Here is a 26,870-nt window from a genome sequence, read left to right on the forward strand (position 1 = left end):
GAACTCCAGTAGTGATAAATTAATGACCAAGATTAAATTTCTGAACCCAAGAGCTCTTATAAATCTATCACCATTACATAAATCATACTCAAGCTAGCAAATTTAATTAACCTGCATTGGTTTTGGTGTTGTGCAGAGAGAATTTGTTGCCAGGAGCAAACGTGGTTCCGCCCCTGGTTTTGTCTTCCGATTTTCTGTATCCGAGGGCACCGTCGGATGTAGGCTACATCCCCTAGAGAATATACGCAAGGATAATTATATTTATATTTATATTTAGGGTATATACTCCTGGATTAATGTGCCTAGAAAATATAAACAGCCATATATAATATATTATAGCTAATAACTCTCACTTGCACAATGTGGGCTTAGGGGGGTGTTTGTTTTCCTCCAACTTTTGAGATAGATTAATAGATGGTGGACCCAGCGAACTTAGCTTTGAAGAATTAATCCATGGTTATAATATATATATATATATATACTAGTAAAATGCCCGTGCGTTGCACCGGGCTAAGTTACTTTTAATTGTACAAATTAAAATAATTTTTTTAAAAAATTTTAAAAATAAGTTACGTGTTGAGTCGGGAATAGTAAAGTTTGCAAACACAGTTGATTTGAGAAACATATGTTGCATCGTGAAGATTATAATTAAGAATAGTTAATTATGCTCAATATCATAAATAAATTAAATAATATGGGTGGTCTTTCGAGCGGCTAATGTGGGAAAACATATGGAACATAGCACCGCTCGCTCCATCGACAGCGGCGCACTGGCTCCATCGCAGTCCTTGCGGGTTTGCTTCCGTGACCGTGTTGACTCCATGGATTCCGATGAGATGAGATTGGAGAGAGAAGAGAGAGGGTGTAAAACCAACAATTGTTTTGGTTTATTTTGTGATGGAAAAATGGTGAAAGTGTTTCTTTCAATTATTCTCGTATTGTTGTGGCGCTCTATTTTGCATAGGGAGTGAAGGTCAACCAGGTTGAACGGTGGAATCGGACTAAACTCAGAAGAAGTTAAGATTCGTGACCGGGTTGGATTCAAGATGGTTCATGGACGGACAACATTCGAAGAAATAATTCGCAAAGAAGAGAAGGAGGAGCACATGTACATTGCTGCATGCATATGTAGGTCAAGGCCCGTTCGCAACTGACCAAGGAGGGTAAATTTTTCCTCTTTTTCCGTGCGCACACTTCCTAAACTGCTAAATTGTGTATTTTTTTGTAAAAAAAAGAAAGTTGTTTAAAAAATCAGATTAACCCATTTTTAAAGTTTGAAAAAGCTAATACTCAATTAATCATGTGGAATAACTTTCTTCGTTTTACGTGCTGCTGATTAGACTGGTTGTTTTAATGCACCCTCAGTATGTCACATGCATGGACAAGCTAGGTGGCTGGTTTGGCTACTGATCGCATGCACGCCGACGGCTCGGCCTTGGCTCAGTGGCAGGCTGGCTGGCTGGAGCCAGCCCAGTTGGCGAGCGAAGATGGCTGACAGTCCAAGTCATCCCAGCGAACGCAGTGCATGCGGGCCGGTCACCAGTGGAGGCACGCGCGCAACTCCACGTCGCTGGCAAGTAGGGTCTACAGTAGGGAGTACGCCGCAGCGGGAGGAGCACTCGCGGAAGCAGTTCGGTCGCTGACGGGTGGACCCGGCCGGAACCAAAGGCATGTGCGCACATGCAGTTTTTGGTATCGCGCGGAGAGTGTGCTCTTATGGGAGGCGAGGAGGAAAGGGATTCGACACGCCGAGTTGGCAAGTCTGGAGGTGGCGCATGGTGGGGACTGGGGACGCGGCTGCTGCTGCTGACGTATGGGTGACTTCAGAGAGGGACGAAAATCTCCGTCAGAACCGTTACTGCTTTTTATATACTCTTTTTATAATAGTATAGATATATGTTTTCTAAATTAAATCCGAGATTTCATCTACTAATTACATATTTCTTTATTTTTTTTCTTCTTAAAATATATATATCTTTAATCTACTCAAATATATTTTCTTAAATTAAATTGGAGAGTTAATTAATTGCTTGATACTGAGTGTATTATAACTGAGACAAAACTAATTAGTTATTAAGCAGAGTAGGTGACATTTAAATATGAATTAAAATATATTTGATGAAGCGTAATTTGCATGCTCAATTAATTAACTCGCGATCATATCCAAATTCTCTGTCTCACGTGGATGAGAGCCATACGTACGATGGCCTAAACAACTGGGCTTCAAAAACACGAATGAGTGGGATTCAAAATTCGGGCCAAGGTTTTTAATGGAAAGATTACATTTAAAAGAGGGACCCATAGTGGTTAATGTAAATTGAACGGTCACGATGAGATAATAGGGTCTTTCTCATCTTAAAAGTTAGCCATTGAGGTGGGAGACTTCCCTGCTTATATCCTAGGTCTTTTGCCCCTCCACAACCAATGTGGGACTATTTAATATAACCGTTGAAATTTTCTGGTTATCGTGAGAGCTCGTAGAAAGTGCCCAATTAGTATAGGTATAGATAGATTCTCTAGTGCCGTACTCTTATATACAAGTGAAATCCTTCCATTTTATAACTGAATTAGTGTTTTGAGATTTGTGTAAACATATACTAACTAAAACTGCCAATGCCGTTACACTAAAGTACCAACCGTACCGTAGTGATGTACTGATGAACATAAAATTAAACTGCCATGAACCTAAAACAATTCTCCAACCAAAGAGGATTAACCACGTACGTAGGCAAGGCCTATATATACATAGCAAGCAAGCTCCATGCTTCCAGCACTTCATCGATCCCAGCTAGCTACCATGGCGAGCTCACAACTCCTCGTCTTCTTCCTCCTCGTTGCCTGCTGCTCGCTTCATTGCAGCCGAGCTGCAGCAACAACCAACAACCCGCCTCCGGCTCCGGCCCCACCCTTCTCCTTCAACTTCGACTTCTCCAACACGTACACCTACCGGCTGGAAGACCTGAGCTTCGCCGGCAACGCGGCGGTGCACGGCACCATCGTCGACCTCACCTGCAACGTGCCCCAGTGCACCACCGGGCGCATGTCGTACGGCCGCCCCGTCCCGCTGTGGGACAGGGCCACCAGCGAGGTGGCCAGCTTCGCCACCGAGTTCGCCTTCAAGATCGTCACCCCCAACGACAAGGCCAGGGGGAACGGCATGGCCTTCTTCCTCGCCGGCTACCCGTCCCGCGTGCCGCCCAACCCCAGCGGCCGGAACTTCGGCCTCATCGACGGGGACGGAGACGACGCTGGCAGTGGCCCCGACCGGTTCATCGCCGTCGAGTTCGACACCTACGACGACTCCTTCGAGCGGCCCAAGCCGATCGGTGACCACATCGGCATCGACGTCAGCAGCGTCGCCAATTCGATCAACAGGACGAGCTTAAACTTCAGCAGGAGCGGGGCCATGAAGGCGCTGATCAAATTCGATAACACCACGAGGATGCTGGTCGCCTCCGTCGAGTTCACCGAGGCGGCTGCTGGTTCGTCTCGCTCCGCCGCCGTGCAGGTGAGCGCCAAGCTGGGAGATCCGAGGGCGCTGCTGCCGCCGGAGGTCGCCGTGGGGTTTTCTGCAGCCAATGGGGCAACCTTCCAGCTCAATCAGATTCTGTCATGGTCTTTCAACTCAACTCTTTCTGCTCCTCATCCTCCATTTAAAGGTATATATATGTATACTCGATGGCTAAACCTTGAATACTTTATGTGACTTAATTTTTTTTTGGTATGAATCACTTGTTTTAAATAACTTGGATAAGTTTGATAATTCCTTTTGCGACATAATAAAGAATACTCGAAAGTTTAGAAATTTTACTTTGATCGTGGCCCTATATTCATTAGTTTGAAAAAAATATAAACTTGATTAGCATAAGGTATATCTTTTATAATGTAGAATTATAGAAAAGAAAACAATATAAAAGTTGCAGCATATGTATATGTTACAGTGTGCAAGCTTAGGATAAGTGTGCTGAGCAAGTTAAGTGACTGACAAATAAAGAAAAAAAGAAGAAAGCAACTGATAAATAACAATGCTGATATTTTATTCCATCAGATTATATGATCTGCTTACTCCTTCCACCCTCAAATATTAAGCATTTTACCTTTTTACAATTTATCGACAAGTATATATATAAACGTTTTTATGGCTTATTTTGAGTGTTTTACCAGCCTCATTAATACTGTAACTTGCCTACATGATAAACACAATCCTACAACACATTTAATAATGGATATTATAATAAAAAAATGAAGCACTCTTGATTTCCTTCCAACTTAATATCTGCTATAAGAAGGAAGAAATGCTTATATTTGTGCATACATAAAGTAGTACTACTCACTAACTCAGTATCTGTACATATACCTATATCATGTACGTGTATTAGCTAGGTCCAGGTAAGATCATCTGTTGTCATTCATTAGTTAATCCACAAGAATTTCATCGGTGTTAGTGACTTAGCGCATTGATTTTTGTGATCACTTACCTCCATGTTCATTATTTGTTCACATGGTGGCATCCCTATATATTGGGAATCTATTCAGAACTAGTACTAATCACTGTGCTCAGGCTGCATGCTTGCACTAATTAATATTGACACACATGCCTGTCCTGTCTCCCATAGGAGACGAACCTTTGTCTCGATCGTATCTATTTTTGTGGCATTTGCATATAGGTAATGCATGAACCGATTCTTGACACATCCTGGCAAAAGGGAGGTCATGTTCATTTTATTGCCAAGATCGACCCCTTCGGTAGGCAACAAATTAAATATGACTTTACCATATCACAACGTTACCCATTTCTAATAACGTTTAGTAATTCTGGAAATTAACTCCTACCCACTACATTTTTTCAAACCATGAGGGATCCTCCATCTAGTAATTTCTTCCTTTTCTATTTTTAATGTGCGAGAGTTCAAATGGCTGATTTAAAAGAAATAGTTTTTCTAGACAGGGGTAGTACAAGCATTCCTTACGAGTAATGAATATTTAGGGTGTAGAAGTTTCCTCCTACGAGTAGCATATGCGCAGTCCAACGAATGAACCCATGGGCCATGGCCCAAGACAGAAGATCTATATTGTGGAGGTTAAGAGAAATTTTACGGTGTTATGTTTAAAAATTAATTACATCTATCACTTTTCTATCGTAAAATTTTGATACATCTAGATCTAATATTTCAATACCTAGTTCTTACACTACATAAGCTGACCATATAGCTTTTTAAGGACGGTACAAAGCTCCAAGGTTAATTACTGGACTAACGTCCTGTGGTGCAAATCAAACAGCATATTTAAAAAAAAATAATTTTGGATAAAATATATTCTTAACGATCTAAGAACCAAGTATGAGAAATAAATTTTGATGAAAATACAACAAAATCAACTCTAAATTTAAGTTTAAAAATAATTTTTGTCTTATAAGTATAAGCATGCATAAGCGAAATGATAGGGGCATATATATATATATACATCTGCTGAATAATTTTGTATTCTGTACGTAGCCGTATTTCTCAAGATCTTCTAGGCCTCAACGCAGAGTACATGATCAATTCATGTGCCGTAACATGGATGCAGGTCATCACAAGAAGAAAGGGATGGCAGCAATGTCCCCGATCATTGGAGCTCTCATATTTGTACTGCTTCTCCTGTGGGTTATCCTCTCATGGTGGAAATGGAGAAGCTCAAGCCGTGACATCGCCACGAGAACCGGCGGAGTTAGGCAGTTCAAGTACACCGAGCTGGCTGCTGCAACCAACCATTTCTCCTCCGAGAATAGGCTCATCGGCGCCGGTGCCTTCGGCGAAGTCTACAAGGGTTTCTTCAAGGAATTGGGCCGTGAAGTTGCGGTGAAGAAGATCTCGCCGGAGAGCAGATCAGAAGCAGGAAGCAAGGACCTTTTTGCCGAGGTGAAGACCATCAGTCGAGCCAAGCACAAGAATCTCGTCGAACTCGTTGGCTGGTGCATGAATCGTAGATGGAGTATCGTTGATTTCATGTGTTGGTGCAGCCACAATGCCCAAAAAAACAGTATCGTGTTCCTGGTTTATGAATTTGTGGACAACGGTAACTTACGTGTGCACCTGCACGAGAAGGAGACAGTTCTACCGTGGACTATGAGGTATGACTATATATATATATATATATATAGTAACTGAGCGAGCAATTTTATCATCCTTGAGAACATACTGATGGCTGTCAATTTTTCAGTGTAAAATTTGATACTTTAAGTTATTCTATGCCCTGAGTTAATAAAATTTTGAGCGTAAATTTCAGTATAATTGCCTATAGTACTGATAGAGGAGCGATATAATTTCCTTTCTGAAACATGGAGCTAACAAAGTGATATCAAAACTACCTCTTTTAACACTGATAGATTGTTCATCCATGTATCATCTGTCAGGTATAAAATAGTGAAGGACATTTGCTCTGCGCTGGTTTACCTCCACCATGAAAGACACCCATTCGTCCTGCACAGAAACATCAAACCAAACAACGTGCTCCTGGACAAGGAATTCAACGCCAAGCTAGCAGACTTCGGGCTATCAAGAACCACTACTGACAGTGCAGGCAAGGCTAGCTACTTGGATCCAGAGTGCAGAAGGACCGGAAAGTTCAAACGCAGCTCGGACGTCTACAGTTTGGGGCTTCTTCTGCTAGAGATCACCTGCAAGAAAGATGAAAACAGCTACGCTAAAGTCTGGAACCGATACATGGAGAATTCTCTGATGCAGTTAGCTGACGACAGGCTGCAGGGTTTGTTCGACGAGAGGCAGATGGAGCGTGTCATCGTCTTGGGGCTCTGGTGCTGTCAGCTCAATATTAACGTACGGCCAACAGTGCAGCAAGCCATGGATTTTCTGGAGAATGACGGGCCATTGCCTGAACTTGCCAAGCAGGAGGCATCCTCAAGTAAAATTGGTAATCAGGAGTAGCATTATCATGGGAGTAACCGCTCGACTGAAGTTAATAATGGACGCATTTTGAGAAGTCTTTTCTGTCTTTAAATAACCTGTAGTTGTGAAACATGCAAATACTCCTTGATTAATTAGTATTTTCATGATCTAGTGCCGCCTATATCTGTTTGCTACTAGCCTGTATTGATGCTTGGATTAATACGCGAATAATTTATCATGGTAATTCCTGGGAGTGCCATCGATCCCAGTAGGAGCTCCGTCATATCCCAGTTGGAGCTACCTATGTCGTACCTTGACTATTTAATAATTTAACTCTAGAATTAACATTAATGTGCAAAACATTAAAGTGGGAAACAAATTTTCTTTAGTAAAATCTGGCTTGGAGTATTTTAAGTAAGTTGCATGATCTCTTCATATCCCAGCTGTTGCTTCGTTGTGTCGCCCTTGGTGACCTGTCCGATGCATTTGGTCCAATCTGAGACAGCAGGTCCCGCATGTCATGGAACATGGTGATGTCATAATTCCGCTTTTTGAGTGCAGAAATAAATGCTGCATTGCACGATAAATATGCATAGAGTTTCTTATAGGGTTCAAACTGATTAAGTGTTGTAAAATTTATAGCTAATTCATAATCGTGGCCATTGAACTTGGAAAATTCATTTATACTCCTATTTTTCCTCAGTTTGTGTTTACGGATACATGCAAATGCTACTAAATTAGTAATTTCGTAATTTCCTGAAAAATCAGAAATCAACAGTGCACCTGTACATAGGGCTCACAACTATTTTTACACAAGCACTGTTTGGTATCGCCCAAGACACTTAAATGCGCTAATTAGTTTGTGCCTAAACATTGAGTAAACCCGAATCTACTCTGTACTAACTACTCGGCTGTAACGATTAAGCTATTCAGCTGTAACCGTTAAGCTATTCAGTGTGACCTACCCTACAGGCAAAACATGATTCTAAATTATATGTCTAGGGAAACACGGCAAAATGATCACCTCCAAACCACTCGGGTTCAAATCGATCAGAGAGAACAATTAGAGCTAGGTACCACTTGGGTCCAGAAGCACTCGGAATAGTGCTGCTCGAGTCGAAAAACTCAAAACATCGAGGACGCCTTTCTGTAACAGTCCATAGAAGTCCCTACATTTAATTGTTACGTATTTAAGCATAGAGTCGGCATCTTCGATTCACCAAAGATTTTAATACAATCTTCATTAGACTCTATGTTTAATTGTTACGCATTTAAGCATAGAGTCGGGGGTTACACCTAATAGGTGCATCTTCGATGCACCTATTCTTTTCTTCTGTTCAGAGCCCTTCACAGCTTCTGCAATCATTGCATAGTACTCGGGATTACCTAGGAAGCACTCGGGAAGCGCTCGAGAAGCACTCGGATTACGTTAAGCATACTGTGTGAAGATACGCCTGATATCAACCATCTACTCGAATGATTTACGCAACTATGAACGACTCTGGGGTTGCTATAGGATACCTATACTAGGAGTATCCGTAGACTATATGTATACATACGGTCATAGGGGTACCGAATAAGAAGATAACTCTGTACCGCATCGGCCAGGAGTTTGGTAATTGCTGGATTACATGCTGCACGTACCGGACCTGACCATATCTGTAGGATAGATCTTAGTCTTATTAGATTAGGACTCTACAATATCTGTAAGCTCTATACCCCACTATATAAAGGGGCACGGGGCACCCCTTGAGGGACGCAGAATCGTACAACCTAAAATACAATCTAAGTAGGATTAGGATATTATCTCTCTAGCCGAGAGCGTGAACCTGGATAAACCTTCGTCTTCATCCTAACCATCGAATTACTAGCCTTTTAGCCACACTATAGTTTATTGCCGACACCGATCGTCGACAAAACCCATGTCCAATAGGTAATTTTGGTATGGGCACCGGTAGAAACTACCAATTGCCAGTTCATCCAGTCATTGAATCTCTGACACTAATGAGGCACAGTCATCAGTGCCGTCCTGAACACCAGGCATAGATAGGGTTGCATAGGTAAACAGATCAACTCATTTGAGCCGATACTACCACTACTCGTCGTGGATCTGGTGCCGCTCGCCGCAATCCCTCCTCCTGCCACCACCATAGGCACCCCTGCTCCCTTTCGCCACCACCGCTGCTCATGGAGTCGACCCCGGTCGAGGAAACGTCGCTGCTCGTAGTGGCCATCCTTGCAAAGCCGCTCGCCATGGACACCACAGCAGCGCCACTCGTCGTGGCCGTCTCGGTTGCTCACGGATCCAAGGCTGCTCGCCGTACATGGCTGCCCTGACCACTCTTGGATCCAGAGGGAGTGAGAGAGAGGTAGAGAGAGAGAGCGTGCACGCAATAGCTAAAGGAAGAGTGAGATAGCCAGAGGTAAAGAGAAGGTGTGTGTGATATTTGGTTTGTTCAGCCTTCTGATTTATTTGTCTAGCTCACATGTATCACGCCTAAATATTCCACACATGAATTTCTGAACTAAAATGTGCATTAAAACATTGTCTAGGGCTGCCAGGGTACACAAATTGACAATGCTGATTACGTAACCTCGTCTTAGAAACCAATAAGTTTAACAAATATTCTAACGAAATACATCAGAAAAAAAGATAAATGTAGACTAGCTAGCGGGCTCCAGTGAAGCGCCGGCTCCAATCCAGAGGCAACTTTTACGATTGGATCAGCCTCATTCCTGAGAGTACCTCTATCCGAGTCGTACTCTACCTCTGTTAACACCAAAATTTTGTAAATTTCCGTATTGAATTCGGATAAGGAAAGATGTAATCGCCGATAGAAATTTTATCTGGAAGAGTTCGAATTCAACAGGGAATCGTGAAGACCAAGGCTTGACGCGTAAATTTATCTATTAGTTAGAGTTAGTTAGGATTTTATCTCTAAGAGATTAGAGTCCGATCAGGACTTGTTTGTTTTTTTATCTATTAGAAACCGTGTCGTGTTAGAGATAGAGTTTGTTATTTCTTTGTATCTATTAGGAGTCGTGTCCGACACGGCCTAGCCTCCACCTGAGGATATAAATATGTATACCCGGGGTACCTGTAAATCATCTACACATCAATTAGATCAACTTCTTTTGGCGCATCGCCACCCTCCTAACCGAGGTTTCAACTCCGGCTGAACTTGGCACCTGACGTGGGGCTGCATCGTCTCGATCTCCGATGGAGGGGTAAGTCCATCGTTCTGCCGGGCCACGGTAATCGTTTGGCTAGATTAGAACTGTCTCGGTTCGGTCTGATCTTCTAATCTAGCAGCGGGATTGCTAGTTATCGTATCAGTTTCAACTTAGGTCACTTTCGTGTTTTGAGTTGATCTGGTCGTCCACTTTGGGCGATCTACGTGGGTTTGATATTTGCTGTTTGACATATTCAATCTAGTACTGTCTCGGTTAGGTCCGATCTAGTAGATTGCATTTGTCAGATGGTTCATATCAGATCGATGTATTTTGTTCATTGTTTTATTGGAGTATCAGCCGATGAGTTATCAGTCATCGGCTCATTGGCTTGATAGCAATCTAGATCTGTTTAGTTTCTAGTCTAACATTGCTAGGCGTAATCTTGAACTGTCTCAGTTGGGTCCGATCTTCTATGGTTATTCTTAGCAATCTGGGCTAGTATTTTATAGATCCTGGTTGTTTGTCTGCCGTCTATAGCCGATGATTTTTGCCGATCTAAATGCTTATCATATTTACATCAATAGAGTAGCCGATTGCTTTACTGCGTTATTTCTATACCAATCGGCTTGTTTTAGATTAGATCGGCGGTTATTTATGTTGTATTGGCTTATGAGAATTAGATGCAAGTTAGGTTTAGCCGATCGTAACACATGATTCCTTGTTTATTCCAAGTAATTCGTCGGTTTATTTATTAGCCTTACCGATCTTCATGTTTTCTATAATCATATCGTGCTCGACTACATACTATCTTGGTTAAGTCCAATCTCTGTACGTCTGGTTCGATCTGGTTATAGGGACTCGTCCGATCAACTGAGATTAATAAGTAACTTGGCGGATTATGTTGGTCTAATATTTAATTTAATTCCATTTCTATTGAGTTTCTGGCCGATCGAAGCGTTTTACAACCGATCGTTTACCCTATCGGCTAACTGTTGCAACATTAATATTCGATCGGCTGGATATTTATTCACCTATCGGCTCGATAGCCGGTCGGCTTGTTTTATTGCTTATCTTGTCAGTTATAGGATTAAACTGACTCGCACGCCCGCGCATTATTCTAAGAATTTAGGTCCTGCACTGGAGCTGTCTAAGGTTGACTCCCAGGCCTTCGTGAGTGACACGTCGGATTGTATTTTCAGCGTCAACAACCTCTGAGGGAAAATTAGACAAGACTGAGTATAAACCACGATACTCAATAAGCAGCATGAAGAAGGAGTACTACATGATGCATTTGATAAACAACAAGTGGAAAATAGAATAACATAAAAAGAGTAATAAATAAGTAATTGAAATTACCAACATCACTTTCCAATGTTCCACTATGATGCGATAGGCCCAACCACTACCCAACGTTTCACCACGTTGGTAGTCCCAAACCAGTTCTAGATTAACCAAATTATTAAAGTGCGACTAATCACAGTGAATCTAGTAGTTCGCCCATAACCGTAGGCACGACTATTCGAATAGATTTACTCTGATTAGAGGTGTACTACTATACCCACAAGACATAGTTCCACTACACATAAACATGCGCTGACGTGCAATCATGACACACCGGATAGGAATCTGTGATAGGACCCGTCACATAACTCTCCATATTTAATCGCACCACACTGCAGGTTTCGCTCCCTCCTTTCAATCAAGTCAGGCAACCCCCTCTTGTGCCTAGTTGAATCTTGTAGCAGCATAGACCATCGCAGGGTCCATCCATACTCCATCATGCCCACCCTTGCCTGGGTATGTTGAATAGTTCGCCATTACACTTCAAATCCCACTGGTCCTTAATTGTCGTGAGTGTGACTCTCAAAATCATGCACCCACAGCCCACCATTAATCAATATTTTATTTGGCATTAACCCTAACCGGGTATTAAATCATGATCAACAACTATTCACAACTATCATTGATTACATGTGATCCCATGTGCTACTTGTACTAAGTAAAGCTAAGGATGAACTAGGCCTGACTCTACTATAATTACCCCAGGTATAACATAGGTAATGATGGATAAACAACAACATAATAATAGGTAAAGCTCAGAAAATAAATATAATAGATAAATTGAATAAATAATACAAGTTTGAATAAATAAAGCAGAGAATTTTGTAATAATGGGAACAATATGTTCAAAGATGACCGCCACTTCCCTTGTTCAGACCCTTGGGGTACCTCTACGACGATCTCGAAGTAAATTGGCGTGTCGACGGGCTCTGAATCTAAGAGCATCCCCAACAGCTCATCTATCCCATTATCCATCCTAAAAATAGAGGATGAAGACTACAAATTGAGCTCCAACAGAACGGCCATCCTATCATCTATTTTTGGGTGTCATCCATATTAGGAGAGAAAACCTTCATATTTAGATAATCTCTCTCCATCCTTCAAAAAGGTTAGAGGATGTCATATATGGATGATCTGGTAGACTACAAAGAGATATGAAGGATGAAACTGTTTTAGATGATCATCCAAATCAAGACATGGATGACCAAATTTAGATAAGCTCTTGGGGATGCTCTAAGCGACAAAACACAAAAACACGCAAACAAGCTTAAATTCTACTGAAACAACACAAGATTATATTTTTAATGGATTCTTAGCATTTTCTGGATTTAATGAGACTTGAACGGACTAAAATGGAGACTAGATGAATTAGGTATGAATTTTAGAAATTTTCTATATTTTATAACTAAACAGAAATGCCCTAAATAGATTTATTGTGCAACTAATGAGGTTGCTGATGTTAGCTCGAGGCCAGCCGACCCTGAGAAGTGGGGGCCACCTGTCAGCCAGGGGAGAGGCTGACAAGTGGGCCTCGGTCTAGAGAGAGAATTCGAGGTGAGGGACTGCCGCATGGGGCCTACGGGGAAGAGAGGGGGAGGGGTGCGACCGATGGGTAGGGCTGACATGTCGGCGGCGGGAAGCAGAGGAGGGAGAGAGAGAGAGCGCGACAACGCTCGGGCGTTGGTTAGCTGGCGGCGCGGCGGTGATCGGTGGGCGGTGGCGACGAAGGCAGTGCAACGTCTAGCGGGCGGCGGGGACGACAACGGCGACTGGTGATGGTGGAGGGCTCAGCGACAACGAAGACCGAGGGGATTCATGGCTCAGCGATGTCGGGGAGATGACGATAGCATGTATTGGCGGTAGAGAGGCGCATGCGTCGGTGTATGGTGGCATGATAGCGATGGCGAGGTGGGGGAGATGGTGCCGGGACAAGCGGCGGGGACGACAGCGACAACTGGTGACGGTGGAGGGCTCAGCGACAACGAAGACCGAGGGGATTCATGGCTCAGTGGTGTCGAGGAGATGACGATGGCATGTATTGGCGGTAGAGAGGCGCATGCGTCGATGCATGGTGGCGCGATAGCGATGGCGAGGTGGGGGAGATGGCGCCGGGACGAGCGGCGATGACGACGAGGAGGCGCAACGGCGCCGCACGGACTGGTTGTGATGGCCGAAGGGGAAAAGGAAGGACGAGGACTGGTAATGGGCACTCACCAACGGTGGGGAAGACGGCGGCGAGGTGGCGACGTTGAGGTGGAGGTGGTGACAGTGATCGGCGGTGGCGTTCGAGTGCAGCCGGTGAGATTGGGAGCGAGGAGGGTGCGACGATGCACGGACAGCGGAGGAAAAGTGGTGGCGGTGGCCGGCATGGTTTAAATCAGGGCGGGGGTGCGCGGTTAGGACCAGAGGTCATTAGGGTCTATGGTACACATGATTCGGCGGAGTCAGTGGTGGCTGGGACTCGGCCGACATGTGGGGAAGATGAGGCTGACAGGCGCCCCCTGTTAGTGGCTCGGGAGGCGGCTCAGACTCCACGGCATAGGCACGCAGGTAGCGTGGGCCTTAGCCCAGCTCGAGAGGGAGGCACGCGGGCACGGGGAAGAAACAGGCCGCTAGCGTCAGCTGACCCATAGAGAGAAAGAAAGAGAGGGTGAGGGGAGAGGCAGGCCTGAAGGAGAGGAGGAAATTGGGCTGCAGCACAATTCGAAAAAATGAAAGAAGGGAGGGAGAAAAAGAAAGAGGGGAAAAAACCTCACCTTTGCTAAATTTTAAATTAATATTTGAAAAAATTTTATTCCACTGAATTCAAGTTTAAATCATATTAATTATTTGTCTGATCCCAAGATATTTTAGAATGTTTCAGCGAACTTAAATTTAATTAAATTAATTTCTTTTTGAGGGTTTTCTCCTATGATTTAAACAGATTATTATCAGGTGATTTATTTAATGCTTTAAGCTTAGGATAAACTCATGGTGTGACAGCGCGCGCGGCTGCTCGGCTTGTCTATTCGTATTTTATTTGTGCCGGTTTAGACAAATACCCAGCATCTTGCCTTATTTAGCTCGATTTTATTTGTGTCGGTTTTGACAAATACCCAGCACAAATAAATATTTGTAAATAAAACCTGGAACAAATGATAACATATCATTTGTAATGGGTGTATTTTTGTTGTCATGGTACATTATTAGTTGGGCTTATTAGTGTCGGGTTTCAAGGGCCCGACACAGATGACCTGGTGGTTTTGTGTGGTTCAGTGATTTACCGACTAAATCCAACCGGTACATGGGTTATACTAGTCCCTAATGTTGCAATATGTAGTAGATTTAGAGTTAGAGACCTACTATTTAGTAGATTTAATATATGATGTTGTGATTCGGCCTGCTGGGACAATTGTATAGATAGATATAATCGGTCTGAAATAACATGGATGCAAGTCATGACAACACTAAGAAGATCGTTGTCGTAGGTCTCTCGATTGGAGGACCTCTCGTATTGGTGCTCCTGGTGTGGTGTATCCTCTCATGGTGGCAATGGATGAGCACAAGCCGTGAATTTGACAAGGGAGCTGACGGTGTTGGGCGGTTCAACTACCATCAGTTGGCTATTGCAACAAGTCCACGTGGGTTAATTTGTTGACAGAATTATTGGGCCGTGACCACACAGGCGAAGTGTTGTGCTTTATAAAAAGCAGGGCTCTAAGCTTTCTCTCTAAAAAACACACGCGAAGTGGCTGTTAAGAATTATTGGGCCGTTGGGGAATGAAGCGTAGAGCTGGAACATCATTGATTTCATGTGCTGGTGTAGTGCTACCATGGAGAATGAGGTATGTAATGCTAGACTTTTTCCTTTCTAATTAATTAAAACATGGCATTACAGAGTGGTAAACCAGACTTAACTTACTGTTTAACACATACTGTGCATGCATATATACATCATCGATCTGTCAGGTACAAAATAGTGAAGGACATCTGCTCCGCTCTGATTTACCTTCACCGTGACCGAGACCCATACATCCTGCACAGAGACATCAAACCTAGCAACATACTCCTAGATAAAAACTTCAACGCCCAAGCTAGCAGATTTCGGGCTGTCCAGATCGAACAGCTGACAGAGCGGAACATTTTCAAACGTAAAAGGTTGTAGGAACAGCAAACTACTTTGGCCCAAGTAGTTTAATAAAATATTAATTAGACGTGAAACACAGAGTCATGCTTATTGAAACATCGCATACTACTTCCTGGAACATTCAATATATATACTTATTGAAACATCCTACTTGCATATACAAGGCAGCATTATTCGTTTCTATGGGTTGTCGATTATTATATATTACTGGGCATCTCCAATCTGTGTATATATATAGCAAACCTAGCCAGCCAGAAGCTTGCATCGTTAATTCACAGCTGCACATTAATTCCAATATATATGTCCCAGATGAAAGTCCAAAACTAAACGAAGATGGAAGGCTGGCAGGCTGTCGGCCTTCTCCTCGGCGTGTTGCTGCTTGATGCTCCTCATTACAGCAGCAGCGATGCTTCGCCGGCCTTCTCCTTCGACTTCGACTTCGCCAACACGTCCAGCTACAGCGCAAAGGACTTGAAATTCGAGGGCGATGCGGCCGTGCACGGCGGCTTCGTCGACCTCACCTGCAACGACTATGTGGTCGACATCTCGCAGTGCAAGGCTGGTCGGATGTCGTACAATCACCCGGTGCGCTTCTACGACCAAAACACCAAGGAGGTGGCCAGCTTCAGTACACGGTTCAGCTTCAGAATCGTGGGCCCAGTTAAAAGCGACAAGAAAAAGGGAGATGGTATGGCTTTCTTCCTCTCAGGTTACCCGTCGAACATGCCGACAGATTCACAAGGCGGCAACCTCGGTCTCATCTCGAATAAGATCATATCTAGCTCCGGCCCGAAACAATTTATATCCGTCGAGTTTGACACATTCGTCAACAGCTGGGAGTCTCCTAAGCAAACTGGTGACCATATGGGCATCTACATCAACACGGTCACTGAAGCTAAAACTACTCAGTTGTTAAACTTCACAAACGGGACCATGAACGCGTTCATCACCTTCAACAGCACGACCAGCATGCTGGTCGCATCCCTGAATATTACTGAGAATCCTAACTATCACTATAATGTCAGTGCAAATCTATCAAATCCTCGGGACTACCTCCCGTCGGACATAGCGGTGGGCTTTTCTGCTGCCGTAGATGTAGCTTTCGAGGTCCATCAGATACTCTCATGGTCTTTCAACTCAACTCTTGCTGCTCCAGAAAAAGGTATGCATTCCAACTTGACTATACGAATCATATATAAATAAATGTGTAAAAACCCCATGTACTACAACAAAAACCTTACTTAATGATATTTCTGTAGAGACAAATTGAAAAACACCTAAGATGTTTAGAGGCATTTTACAAATTGCCTATAATAGTTTAACCCTAGAGACACTTTAATTACAGTCAGTTTTCTAATCTAATTTGCTAAATTAATCTTATGTAGACATATTTGTTGCACTGTATAATCTGCCTGATAGGTATCGAGACTTTATTGAGTTATTTTAAGCTCCTTAAAGACACTTAATTGAAAGTTAATACTACTAAATAACTAAATATATGTAAGACAAGATATTAACAAACAATAAATCACCTAGGGTCAAGATGGATCGGACGGTGAATGATACATAAAGAACTCTCGTATCAATAGGTCTTGAGTTCAAGGATTCGTTAGGTGTAAAGATATGGTTTTTTCTATTTTTCTATAATCGTTTTTGCTATGACGGCGGTATGATTTAATGTCAATACAAGTGTACCACTACCGGTTCTAAAGCCACAACCGTTAACGATACCTAAGTATGGTTATCGGTTGGCAGTGATGCATAATGGTCAAGAGTCTATACCATCGTTTTTATGCATGGAGTCCCAGAGCTGACATTCACGGCTGCGAGGAAGGAAATCCATATTCACACGGATAGTCAACCCACTACATCGGAACCCGACACATGTGACGGGCCTAAATGCATTTTGGTGACGGAAGTTGGCCTGATCAGTGTTGAGTGATCACTGATGAGGCCGATACATTACTTACAGGAAAAATCCCGTCACGGATCGTAGGCATCTTTGACGAGCCTCAAAGTTGGCATGTCACAGAAGATGTTACAGCCCGTCACGCATACATTATCAGCGACAAGCTTAAAATAGAGCCCATCAAAGATAGTAGTCATCTGTGACAGGCATAATTTATAGCCCATCACCGATAGGCATCCAGGCGATTTAGTAGGACAGGTACAAACTTATCTTTGACGGGTTGAAATTACAGCCCGTCACCGATAGGTTATAAGCCCGTCACGGATAATGCAATCGTGACGAGCTTTTCTTACCTCCCGTCACCAATAATAAAATATTAAAAAAAATTCGGATAGCCTCTAGATTGCTAGCCATGCCCTCTGGAATACATGCATAAATATATAATCTCAGAACAAAGAAATTAATAGAACAGATCTATACAAATATTTGGTCACAACAGTTGTATTTGGTGAGCAATATAGATATATACAAATATTTGTGCATTGTAAATATTGTACTCCGTCAGCAATCATCTGTAAATATATACAAGAATACATGATGTACAGCATGTTAATGGCAAATATTTGTGAAGCACACAGTTAGCTGAAAGGTATGGAAAATTGTTTAGCTTTGCACCACAAGTTACATGGAAAATTGTTATACTTTATAGCACACACAGCTACTCGGAAAAAATGTTTAGCTTTACACCGCAGGCTAGAGGGAAAATTGTTTAGGACGGCTTCGAAGTGGCATGAAAAGTTCCTTTTGGTGATACAACTTTAGAAAGCAAGAAGGCAGTTAATTCTTCTCTAATATTGCTGAAGTTATGGGGGAAATATTATTTATATTTGCCTATAACAGAGATAGCGATGAAAATTAGAAAGTTCCATAACGTGGTTAGAATGCTGTAAGTAAACCCATAGTAATGGAACATTACACAAACCTCAAGATCTGAATTCCTCACCTGCATAATAAGATTTCGCATGTGGTGGCACACGTGGAAACCACATGTGTCGCTAACCTGTTGTTGGATAGGGAAGTCTAAGGTGGTGGTGTAGGTTTGCTTTTCCTGCTTGATGCTTGCCCCCCTTTAGGACATACTGGTCCCATGCAGAGTCCAAGGCAGATGTTAGAGGAGAGAAGTGGTACTTGTCACTCTTTTGAGAGTTGAGGTAGTAAACCCTAGTCCATTTAGAGACAATGCACACAAAAATCCAATGATATATGTGTTCATAACGTATTTTTTGGTTAGAAACCGAGGATATATGTTTTGAAATAGTTTCTAAGTATGGATCGATTACTTACTGTTGGTTGTGTGCATACACGATGAAGTTTTTGTCTTGGTGTGCCCACAAGCAGTTTTTAAGATATTCAGCTGCGTGTCATTAATCTGCTGAGGGTCTAGAAAGCCGACTTGGCATCTTGCTGTCTAGACTATTTCCAACATAACCTACAAGTGAAGAAGCTACAATTAGCATTGTACGGTGCATTGTACTCACAGAATTAATCCATACTAAGGGTGTTGATACTTACAAGGAGTAGCACTTCAACAACCCTATGTCGATCGCCCGTTGTGAAAAAGGTCGCATATATCGTCGAATCCCACTATGAAGAACGTGGGTGACGATAGGAATGGCTCAGGACCATGGTACCCAACTATGGATGCATCTTTGTTTGTCCTTGACGCGTTAGTCCTCTCCATATAGTACCCATGTAGTTATCGGGAATAAGGCCCCATTTGGCCAAGGACAATGTCTGCAACCAAAGGCATGCCTAACTTGAATTTTTGTGGATTGTCCACTAGAATGTCAAGGTTAAGCTTCTTGGGAGCTAACGATCCTGGCACCTTCCCCTTGCCTTTTCCCTTTACAAGGTCCTTTCTAGAAGCAACCATTGGAGGCGATGACTAAGCTTGGGTTTCCTTACAGCAGTTGGCCATGGATGTAGGGCCAAAATCAATGTTAGCTTGTACTACGGCTTGCGTATGCAGTTGTTGTACAACGATGGGAGCTGAAGGTGACGAGCGAGATGGAGCAGTAGGCTTAGCCAATGGCTTAGTAGATGTAGGAGCCAACTTAATGACAATGAGGTCCTTGGGCCATTGGGTGAAACTCCCACGAACCACGAACCGCCCCTAGTGTCATGATCTCGTCGTTGGGAGGGATTTGTAACGACCATGTAAGTCAGTCATTCTTAACCATGTTGACTTGGACCTTTGCGTGTCTAGCAACCAAGTCCGTGCCATGCACCTTCAATTCATGGTATCAATTGGCATGTACGCTTGGCCCTCCGCAGCATTACAACACCAGGTGGGTGTCACCCTAACTCGTAAGACGCACATGGAGGCATCCTGCGTACATTAAAATCACGTATTTAATGTAAGGATATATCTACATATTGAAAGTTGATCAAGTATCAAATAGGTCGCTACTTACTTCAACGTGATCAACTACGGCTGGCACCGCAGGAGCTACGACCCCAACTTCTGTTGACGCGCAGTTGCTTCTCCGTTGTTTCGGGGATACTTCTTCTGCAACGGCGGGAGGTGGTTCGTCAACTATGACTACCTATCTCTGTTCAAGCTGATGCCTTATCCTTGCCTCGACCTCAACCATCTTTGCATTAAGCTCTTGACAAAATTCCTCCCGTAACTCCTCTCGTATTTGATCCTTTAAGCGGATTTCCTTGTCCGCCTTGCTTCCTTTCCTTTTTTTGTAGTGCCAGCTATACTGAGTGAGGCCAATTTTCCAAGGAATGGTAAAACCAATTCCTCTTATGCGGCCTTGATGCTCAGGGTTTCCAAGCGCTTTGATGAGTAGATCATCCTCCCTCTGCTTGGATTGGACCTCGCTTGGCAAGGACTCTAGGTTTGCAACTAGAGCAACCTACATAAGACAAGTTTGGTTAGATGGGAGTTCGACGATGCTTGTCTATGAGGATATGATGCTAATCTCATTGCAAACTCACTAGTTGTTGGTAGACTTGGGCATCCGCGGGGTTCGAAGGAAACCGTTCCATTGGCATTGGATTTTCCGCATGCTCGTGCCTAATTTCTCGCGCCCTCATCCGGGATCTCGGCAAAAGGAGCCGGGATATTAGACTCTCGGGCAGCCTCGTCCTCCCTGCGCCATTGGTCCATTCTCCCTATGTATCCTCCCGTTCCTAACCGGTGCGGATGCTCATTCCTAGCTTGCAATTGCTTGTGAGCCGAACTAATGGCTTGGAACTCCGGCGTGGTCTTCAATTGCTTAAGTTCTTCCCAAACTTTGCGTATGAGATGTGGGTACTCATCAAATGGGGTTGGGTTTAGTGGGTTGAGCACGTACTGAGTGTGTAGCTTATACTTCAGGTTCTTCCTTGCCGTACCCATGTTCTGCATTGCTCTTTCCTTCAGGGCCCTCTCCGCTTCTTCGGTGAAGTCATAACATCCTTGAACATTTCCCAGGCCTGGTTATTCTCCATCGGAGTCACCTGGTTGACATGTTTGTGGATTACGCTAAAGTAGCATCGACCTAGAATGCCACAAATACTAGCAAACTTCTACACCACGATTTTAGGTGCTGTGGGTGTTCCAGTACCATAGATCTCGGTGATGGTGTACTTGGTCTTAGGAAGTTTATTCTGCAACCTACGGTTCCAACCCGATGTGGTTGCGATAGTGGGTAAGGATGACTATTGCTGTTGGTTGGCCATTTCGGATACAATCGGCTTGTCTGTCCTGGAAGTTTTCCTATTAATAAAGGTCGAAACATAAAACCATTGCTCAGTAGAAATACGATCAATACACATCAGCTTCACATGTAACGAACACCTCTAATCTAACCTAAGTATTGTTAAAGGTAGTAATTACAGGGTAACTAATGATGACTTCGTGAGGAAACTCTGAACCGTTCGCTCATAGAACAAACAAACTCTAGTGCAAGAGACAAGCACACACACTATGGGACGAAAATCTTGATCTAGAGTGCGAGAAGCGTGGCTCGACTAAACAAGCAAGAAGGGTTCCTCCGAAGAAACCTAACCCCATCGAACGCGATGCGTAGGATTGTAATGTTCCCGCATCTGGCGAGTACGGATTGGACTTGTCCAAGGTAGTGTTGCGAAGTGAACATGGTCTTCGTAACACTGCCTTGAACAAGTCCAAACCGTACTCGCCAGATGCGGGAACATTACAATGCTACGCACCGCGTTCGATGGGTTTCGGATTCTCCGGATGAACTCTTCTTGCTTGTTTAGCCGAGCCACGCTTCTAGTGCTCTAGATCAGGATTTTTGTCCTGTAGTGTGCGTGCTTGTCTCCTGCATTGGAGTTTGTTTGTTCTATCAGCGAATGGTCAAGATTTTTTCCCCACAAAGTGTACATTAACTAGCCTATAGTTACTGTCAGACCAATATTCTTTAGGCAAAGTAAGTAAGTATATTGTTCAAGTGAGATATATGAAGTAAATCTCATGGACAACATACTTACATAACTACGTACATATGACTACATAAACTATCGCAAGGGAGCACTTTGCTTGGGCTTAGCGTGCCAGTCAACTTCAGCCTGAGACATGCCCGTCAAACTGCACAAAGGCGACGACCAGATGTGTTACACGTCTCAGGAGACTAGACAAATTTTGCTAAACCCAAAGAAAATTCGATTGCTCACCATTCATCACATATACAAATGACAGCAAGCAATAACATTTACCAACTAATTATTTAAGCATGTCATTAACTATAAAATTGACAGCAAGCAAAAAAAATCTGAAAATTGAGTTTAACGACTAATTACGGAAATGATACCAACAAACTAATTATTTAACAGCAAGCAAGTAATTACTTAACAGCAAGCAAAAAAAATATGAAAATTGAGTTTAACCACTAATTACGAAAATGATAGCAAGAAACTAATTATTTAACAGCAAGCAACTAATTTGCGTTGTGGAAGTTTAAAAGCAACTAATTATTAGAATGACATCAAGCAAGTAATTGTTTAACAGCAAGGCAAAAATCATCTAATTTTAGCAACTAACTATTTTAATGACAACAAACGATTAATTGTTTAACAGAAAGCCAAAGAAATATGAAAATTTAGTTTAACAAATAATTATTGAAATGACAGTAAGAAACTAATTATAGCAACTAATTATTCCAATGAATAAACTAATTTTAGCAACTATCAGCGGTGACGGACCGAACCATACGCAACATCTGTGACGGACCCTGTTATGGCCCATCATAAATGGCTTTGCCAGTGACGGGCTTTTGGGCTCTGTCACGGTTGGACCATCGTAGGGATCTGTAGCATTGACCGCCGCCTCTAACTAAAGGCTGCGAAAATAGAGACCCTAGGCATCGTTTTTCACTTTTTGAATGAATAATAATTTATAAATAAAATTTTTATATACATGTTCTCTGTAATCTAAAACTAAAGATAGAAATTAAAATACGACAACAAAACCCCAAATCAACTTTAAATTTAAGGAAGAAAATTTAAATTTTATCTTCTATATAAGTATAAGCGGAGAAAAGATGAGATTGTATGGATCCAACCTCCATGAGCTAGAGGGACACTAGATATGAGCTCATCGTGATTTGGGGGCACTAGATATAAACTCATCTTTTGTGTCTAGGTTTTACTTATAACACAAAATTTAAATTTTTCACTCTTAAATTTCAAGTTGATTTTGAGGTTTTCTTACTGAAGTGTATTTTGCAACTTTGGCTTTTAAATCACTATGAACACTTATATCAAAGTTTTATTCACAAATTATTTTTTATTTGTAAATATATTGTTTGTCTTTTTTTGAAAAAAACCCTAAGGATGACCCAGATGTCTACCAATAACGCAAATCCAGCATTTGCAATATTTATTGCAACAATGTGCCAGGGAACAGAAAAAAACATTTTAACCGGGCATGGCGAATTCGATATTGAGGAAATTTCAGCAATTTGGAATATTTTGGTCCCAAATTATTGAAATATTGAACACATATTTGCCACAATTGAGCTAAATTGAAAATAATTTAAAGTTTCTGATGCCAAAATGCTTGGTGCCAAGAGGACCAAAATTTCCAAAGTGCCAGTAATTTGGGAACGATAATGCAAACCCTGTTACGTACAGGGGTTTCATATCTACTTCATTTACAGTTATGTACAATGTCTGAAACTTTAAAAGCCCGTGCGTGTGAGTGTGGTATGACTAATGAGTACTCCCATCGTCCGACAAAGAGTTATTCTTCTGATGAATTAATGCATTTGATCATTTACCTAAGGTTTGAGATGAGCTAAAAGAAAAACTCTGCCTGGGACAGAGGGAGTAGTGTGTAGTCTAATTACTGAAGTAGCTCAGTGTGGTCAGACTTCTGCGGCACCAATTAGACACCTCCGTAATCTGTAATTTTTAAAACAAGAATTTGTAATGTAATTATTCCTGGACAGAATTAACCATTTCGTTGCTCTTGGCGTCGTATTTGATGCAGGTCATGACCATAAGGCCATTACAGTAGGATTGTCGATAGGAGGACCTCTCATGTTTGTGTTCCTGGTATGGTCTATTCTCTCGTGGTGGAAGTGGAGAAACACAAACCTTGAGTTTGACAAGGGAACATGCGGCGTAAGGCGATTCAAGTACCACCACTTGGTTGCTGCAACGAACCATTTTTCCACGGACAAACAAATTGGAGCTGGCGCTTTCGGCGAAGTCTACAAGGGCTGGATGAAAGAACTGGGTCGTGAAGTAGCCATAAAGAAGATCCTGAAGGAGTGCAGATCAGAAGGAAGCAAGGACTTCTTTGATGAAGTGAAGGCCCTCAGTAGAGCGAAGCAGAAGAATCTCATCGAACTTCTTGGCTGGGGAATGAAACAGAGCTCGAGCGTCAAAGATTTCATGCGCTGGTGTAGGCAGAATAAGACTGAAGTTTTCCTGGTTTATGAATTGGTGGATAATGGCAACCTACACACGCACCTGCACGAGGAGGCCGCAGCAGTGTTACCATGGAGAATGAGGTATACACGTATTGCTATCTGACAGATTTATTTTCTTCTTTATAAAACATGGAACTAAAGAATGAGATACTTACTGTGCATGGAAATATACATCCTCTGTCAGGTACAAAATAGTGAAGGACATCTGCTCCGCTCTGATTTACCTTCACCATGACAGAGACCCATACATCCTGCACAGAGACATCAAACCTAGCAACATACTCCTAGACAAAAACTTCAACGCCAAGCTAGCAGATTTCGGGCTGTCCAGATCAGCTGACAACGGAACATTTCAAACGTCAATGGTTGTAGGCACAGCAAACTACTTGGACCCAGAGTGCATGAAGACGGGAATGTTCAACCGTAGCTCAGATGTCTACAGCTTTGGGCTCGTTCTGCTGGAGATTGCTTGCAAGAAGGATGAAAATAGCTACGCACAAGTCTGGCAGAGGTACATTGACAAAACTCTGATGCTGGCTGCTGACGACAGGTTGCAAGGTGCGTTCGACGAGAGGCAGATGGAGCGTGTCATCGTCCTGGGGCTTTGGTGCTGTACGCGTAATACTGTTATGCGCCCAACTATGGAGCAAGCCATGGATTTCCTGGAGCATGACTTGCCGTTGCCTCAACTTGCCAAGCCTGAAGCCTCCGATCTAGTAATACTGACAGTTGATAGCACGGGTCTAGAAGCACGATCAGTCGACCTACGTTAATAATAATATATTCGCGTTGTGATCGAGCTTGTTCTATCTTTACGTACATTGCTCCTAGTCTGAGACTTTTAAGGAACATTTGAATTGCTGTATTTGTTTAGCCTACAAATCAGTCTGGTTTTTGAAACATGCATTTCTGTTTGGATCGTACTTGCATCATCTCCGGTCATTGATGTTTGATACCAACATGTATTTCTACAGATTTGTAATTTGTCGGTAGCTTAAAAATTATAATTTATCATTCGATTTTTCTCTCCATTCTATTCGATTCAACATGTTTGCAAGCTGTCCACAGCCTACATTCTTTTTGTTTTTACTTTGTTACCTTCGAACATCTCAATCAATCGACGGATGTATCCAGTTCTTTTCGAGCAATTGACAAATATGCATGTGGCCCGTATTTTTAATGAGATCTGCTTCAGTCTAACAAAAAGTAACAAAAACTAACTCGCGGTACCAAATCGTTTCTAATCGTTGGATCTAACCGTACGTATCCTACTCAGCTAGATCCAATGGTAGAAAATAATTTGGTATCTCGAGGTACCGGTACTTCGAGGTACTTTTTGTTGGACCGGAGCAATTCTCATTTTTAATACGTGTCTACCCTTGGGGACAGAGATTTTAGGTGATCGGTATATTTAAAGATAGATCTAATTAGCCATCAACTCGTGCATTTGTGCAGGCAAGAACAAGATTTTTCTTATAACTTGTATCGATTAATGTACATAGTTTTACACTGTATTTGGCTTCTCACTAGTATTTATTTTTAATGTGAATTTAATATATATTTTTAAATCAAAAATAAAATGGTTCTACACACATAGAAGACAAAACAGCTGATGGATAGGCCGGATCGACGATATATGAGATAGAGTGAAATTCAAATAATATATTGCTTCATATCGCATACTAAGGTATAAAGTCCCAATCAAACAATAATATGTATAGATAAGGAAACCAACCTGTGGTTGGTTAGGTTCCCTACGATGTAAACCCTGTCTCTCGGTAAAAAGCGGGGACAAGGGTTTTTTTAAATACAGGTTCACTGAAATATTCAATATATACCCCACCAATACACATGACTATTTCCCAGCTAGTAGGAGTGTGGTATTATTTCATATTAGAAGACTCGAACTTGATTAATCTGTCATCTCCTGTACACCATCATACTTTCGGTGTCATGCACCACTATGTTTCTTACTGCCAGTACAAAACCTCAACAATTGGTGTACCAGATAGGGGCATCATTGGGATAAATTTCGAGGAGTATGATGGACCCATTACTAGCTCTTCTGTTATCACTTTTATCTTTTACAAAAGGTCATAGGTTCGTTACCTTGTTAATAAGTCATATCCAACGCCATCATCGGTGGGCTTCATTGCCCCACCACGTTGGCCGTATCGACCACCGGTAAGTGGTGGCCTCATCCCCACCACACTTTTTGCCTTTGCTACCACCAAGTGATGATCTCATTGTCACGTTGGCCATATCAATCGCCTTCACTGTTGCTAAGTGGTAACCTGGTCGCCACACTGACCCCGTTTGCCATATGACTTCATCGCTTCACATTTTACCATATCTATTGCCACTGAGTGGTGACCTTATCCCCACGTCGGCCGCATTGTTATCGCAGCCAAGTGGTGACAAGTGGTGACCTCATCCCCACTCTAGTTACATCCACCGCTAAGTGGTGACCTTATGACCCATTT

The 26,870-nt window shown here is 42.5% G+C and overlaps 2 protein-coding genes across 2 annotated transcripts; both read left to right on the forward strand.

Annotated features, from left to right (window-relative positions):
• The first annotated feature begins 2,797 nt into the window (after positions 1 to 2,797).
• LOC102709171 (L-type lectin-domain containing receptor kinase IX.1-like) lies at positions 2,798 to 6,926 on the forward strand. The gene is made up of 3 exons (XM_006653078.2): positions 2,798 to 3,659; positions 5,569 to 6,112; positions 6,395 to 6,926. The coding sequence occupies exons 1-3, from the start codon at positions 2,798 to 2,800 to the stop codon at positions 6,924 to 6,926; spliced, it is 1,938 nt and encodes a 645-aa protein (XP_006653141.2).
• Positions 6,927 to 15,861: 8,935 nt separating this feature from the next.
• On the forward strand, positions 15,862 to 25,160 carry LOC102709458 (L-type lectin-domain containing receptor kinase IX.1-like). The gene is made up of 3 exons (XM_006653079.1): positions 15,862 to 16,690; positions 23,943 to 24,468; positions 24,572 to 25,160. Exons 1-3 carry the CDS (start codon positions 15,862 to 15,864, stop codon positions 25,158 to 25,160), a joined length of 1,944 nt encoding a protein of 647 aa, XP_006653142.1.
• Positions 25,161 to 26,870: the final 1,710 nt, after the last annotated feature.

The sequence above is a fragment of the Oryza brachyantha genome, chromosome 4 (assembly GCF_000231095.2).
Source record: "Oryza brachyantha chromosome 4, ObraRS2, whole genome shotgun sequence".
Taxonomy (NCBI): domain Eukaryota; kingdom Viridiplantae; phylum Streptophyta; class Magnoliopsida; order Poales; family Poaceae; genus Oryza; species Oryza brachyantha.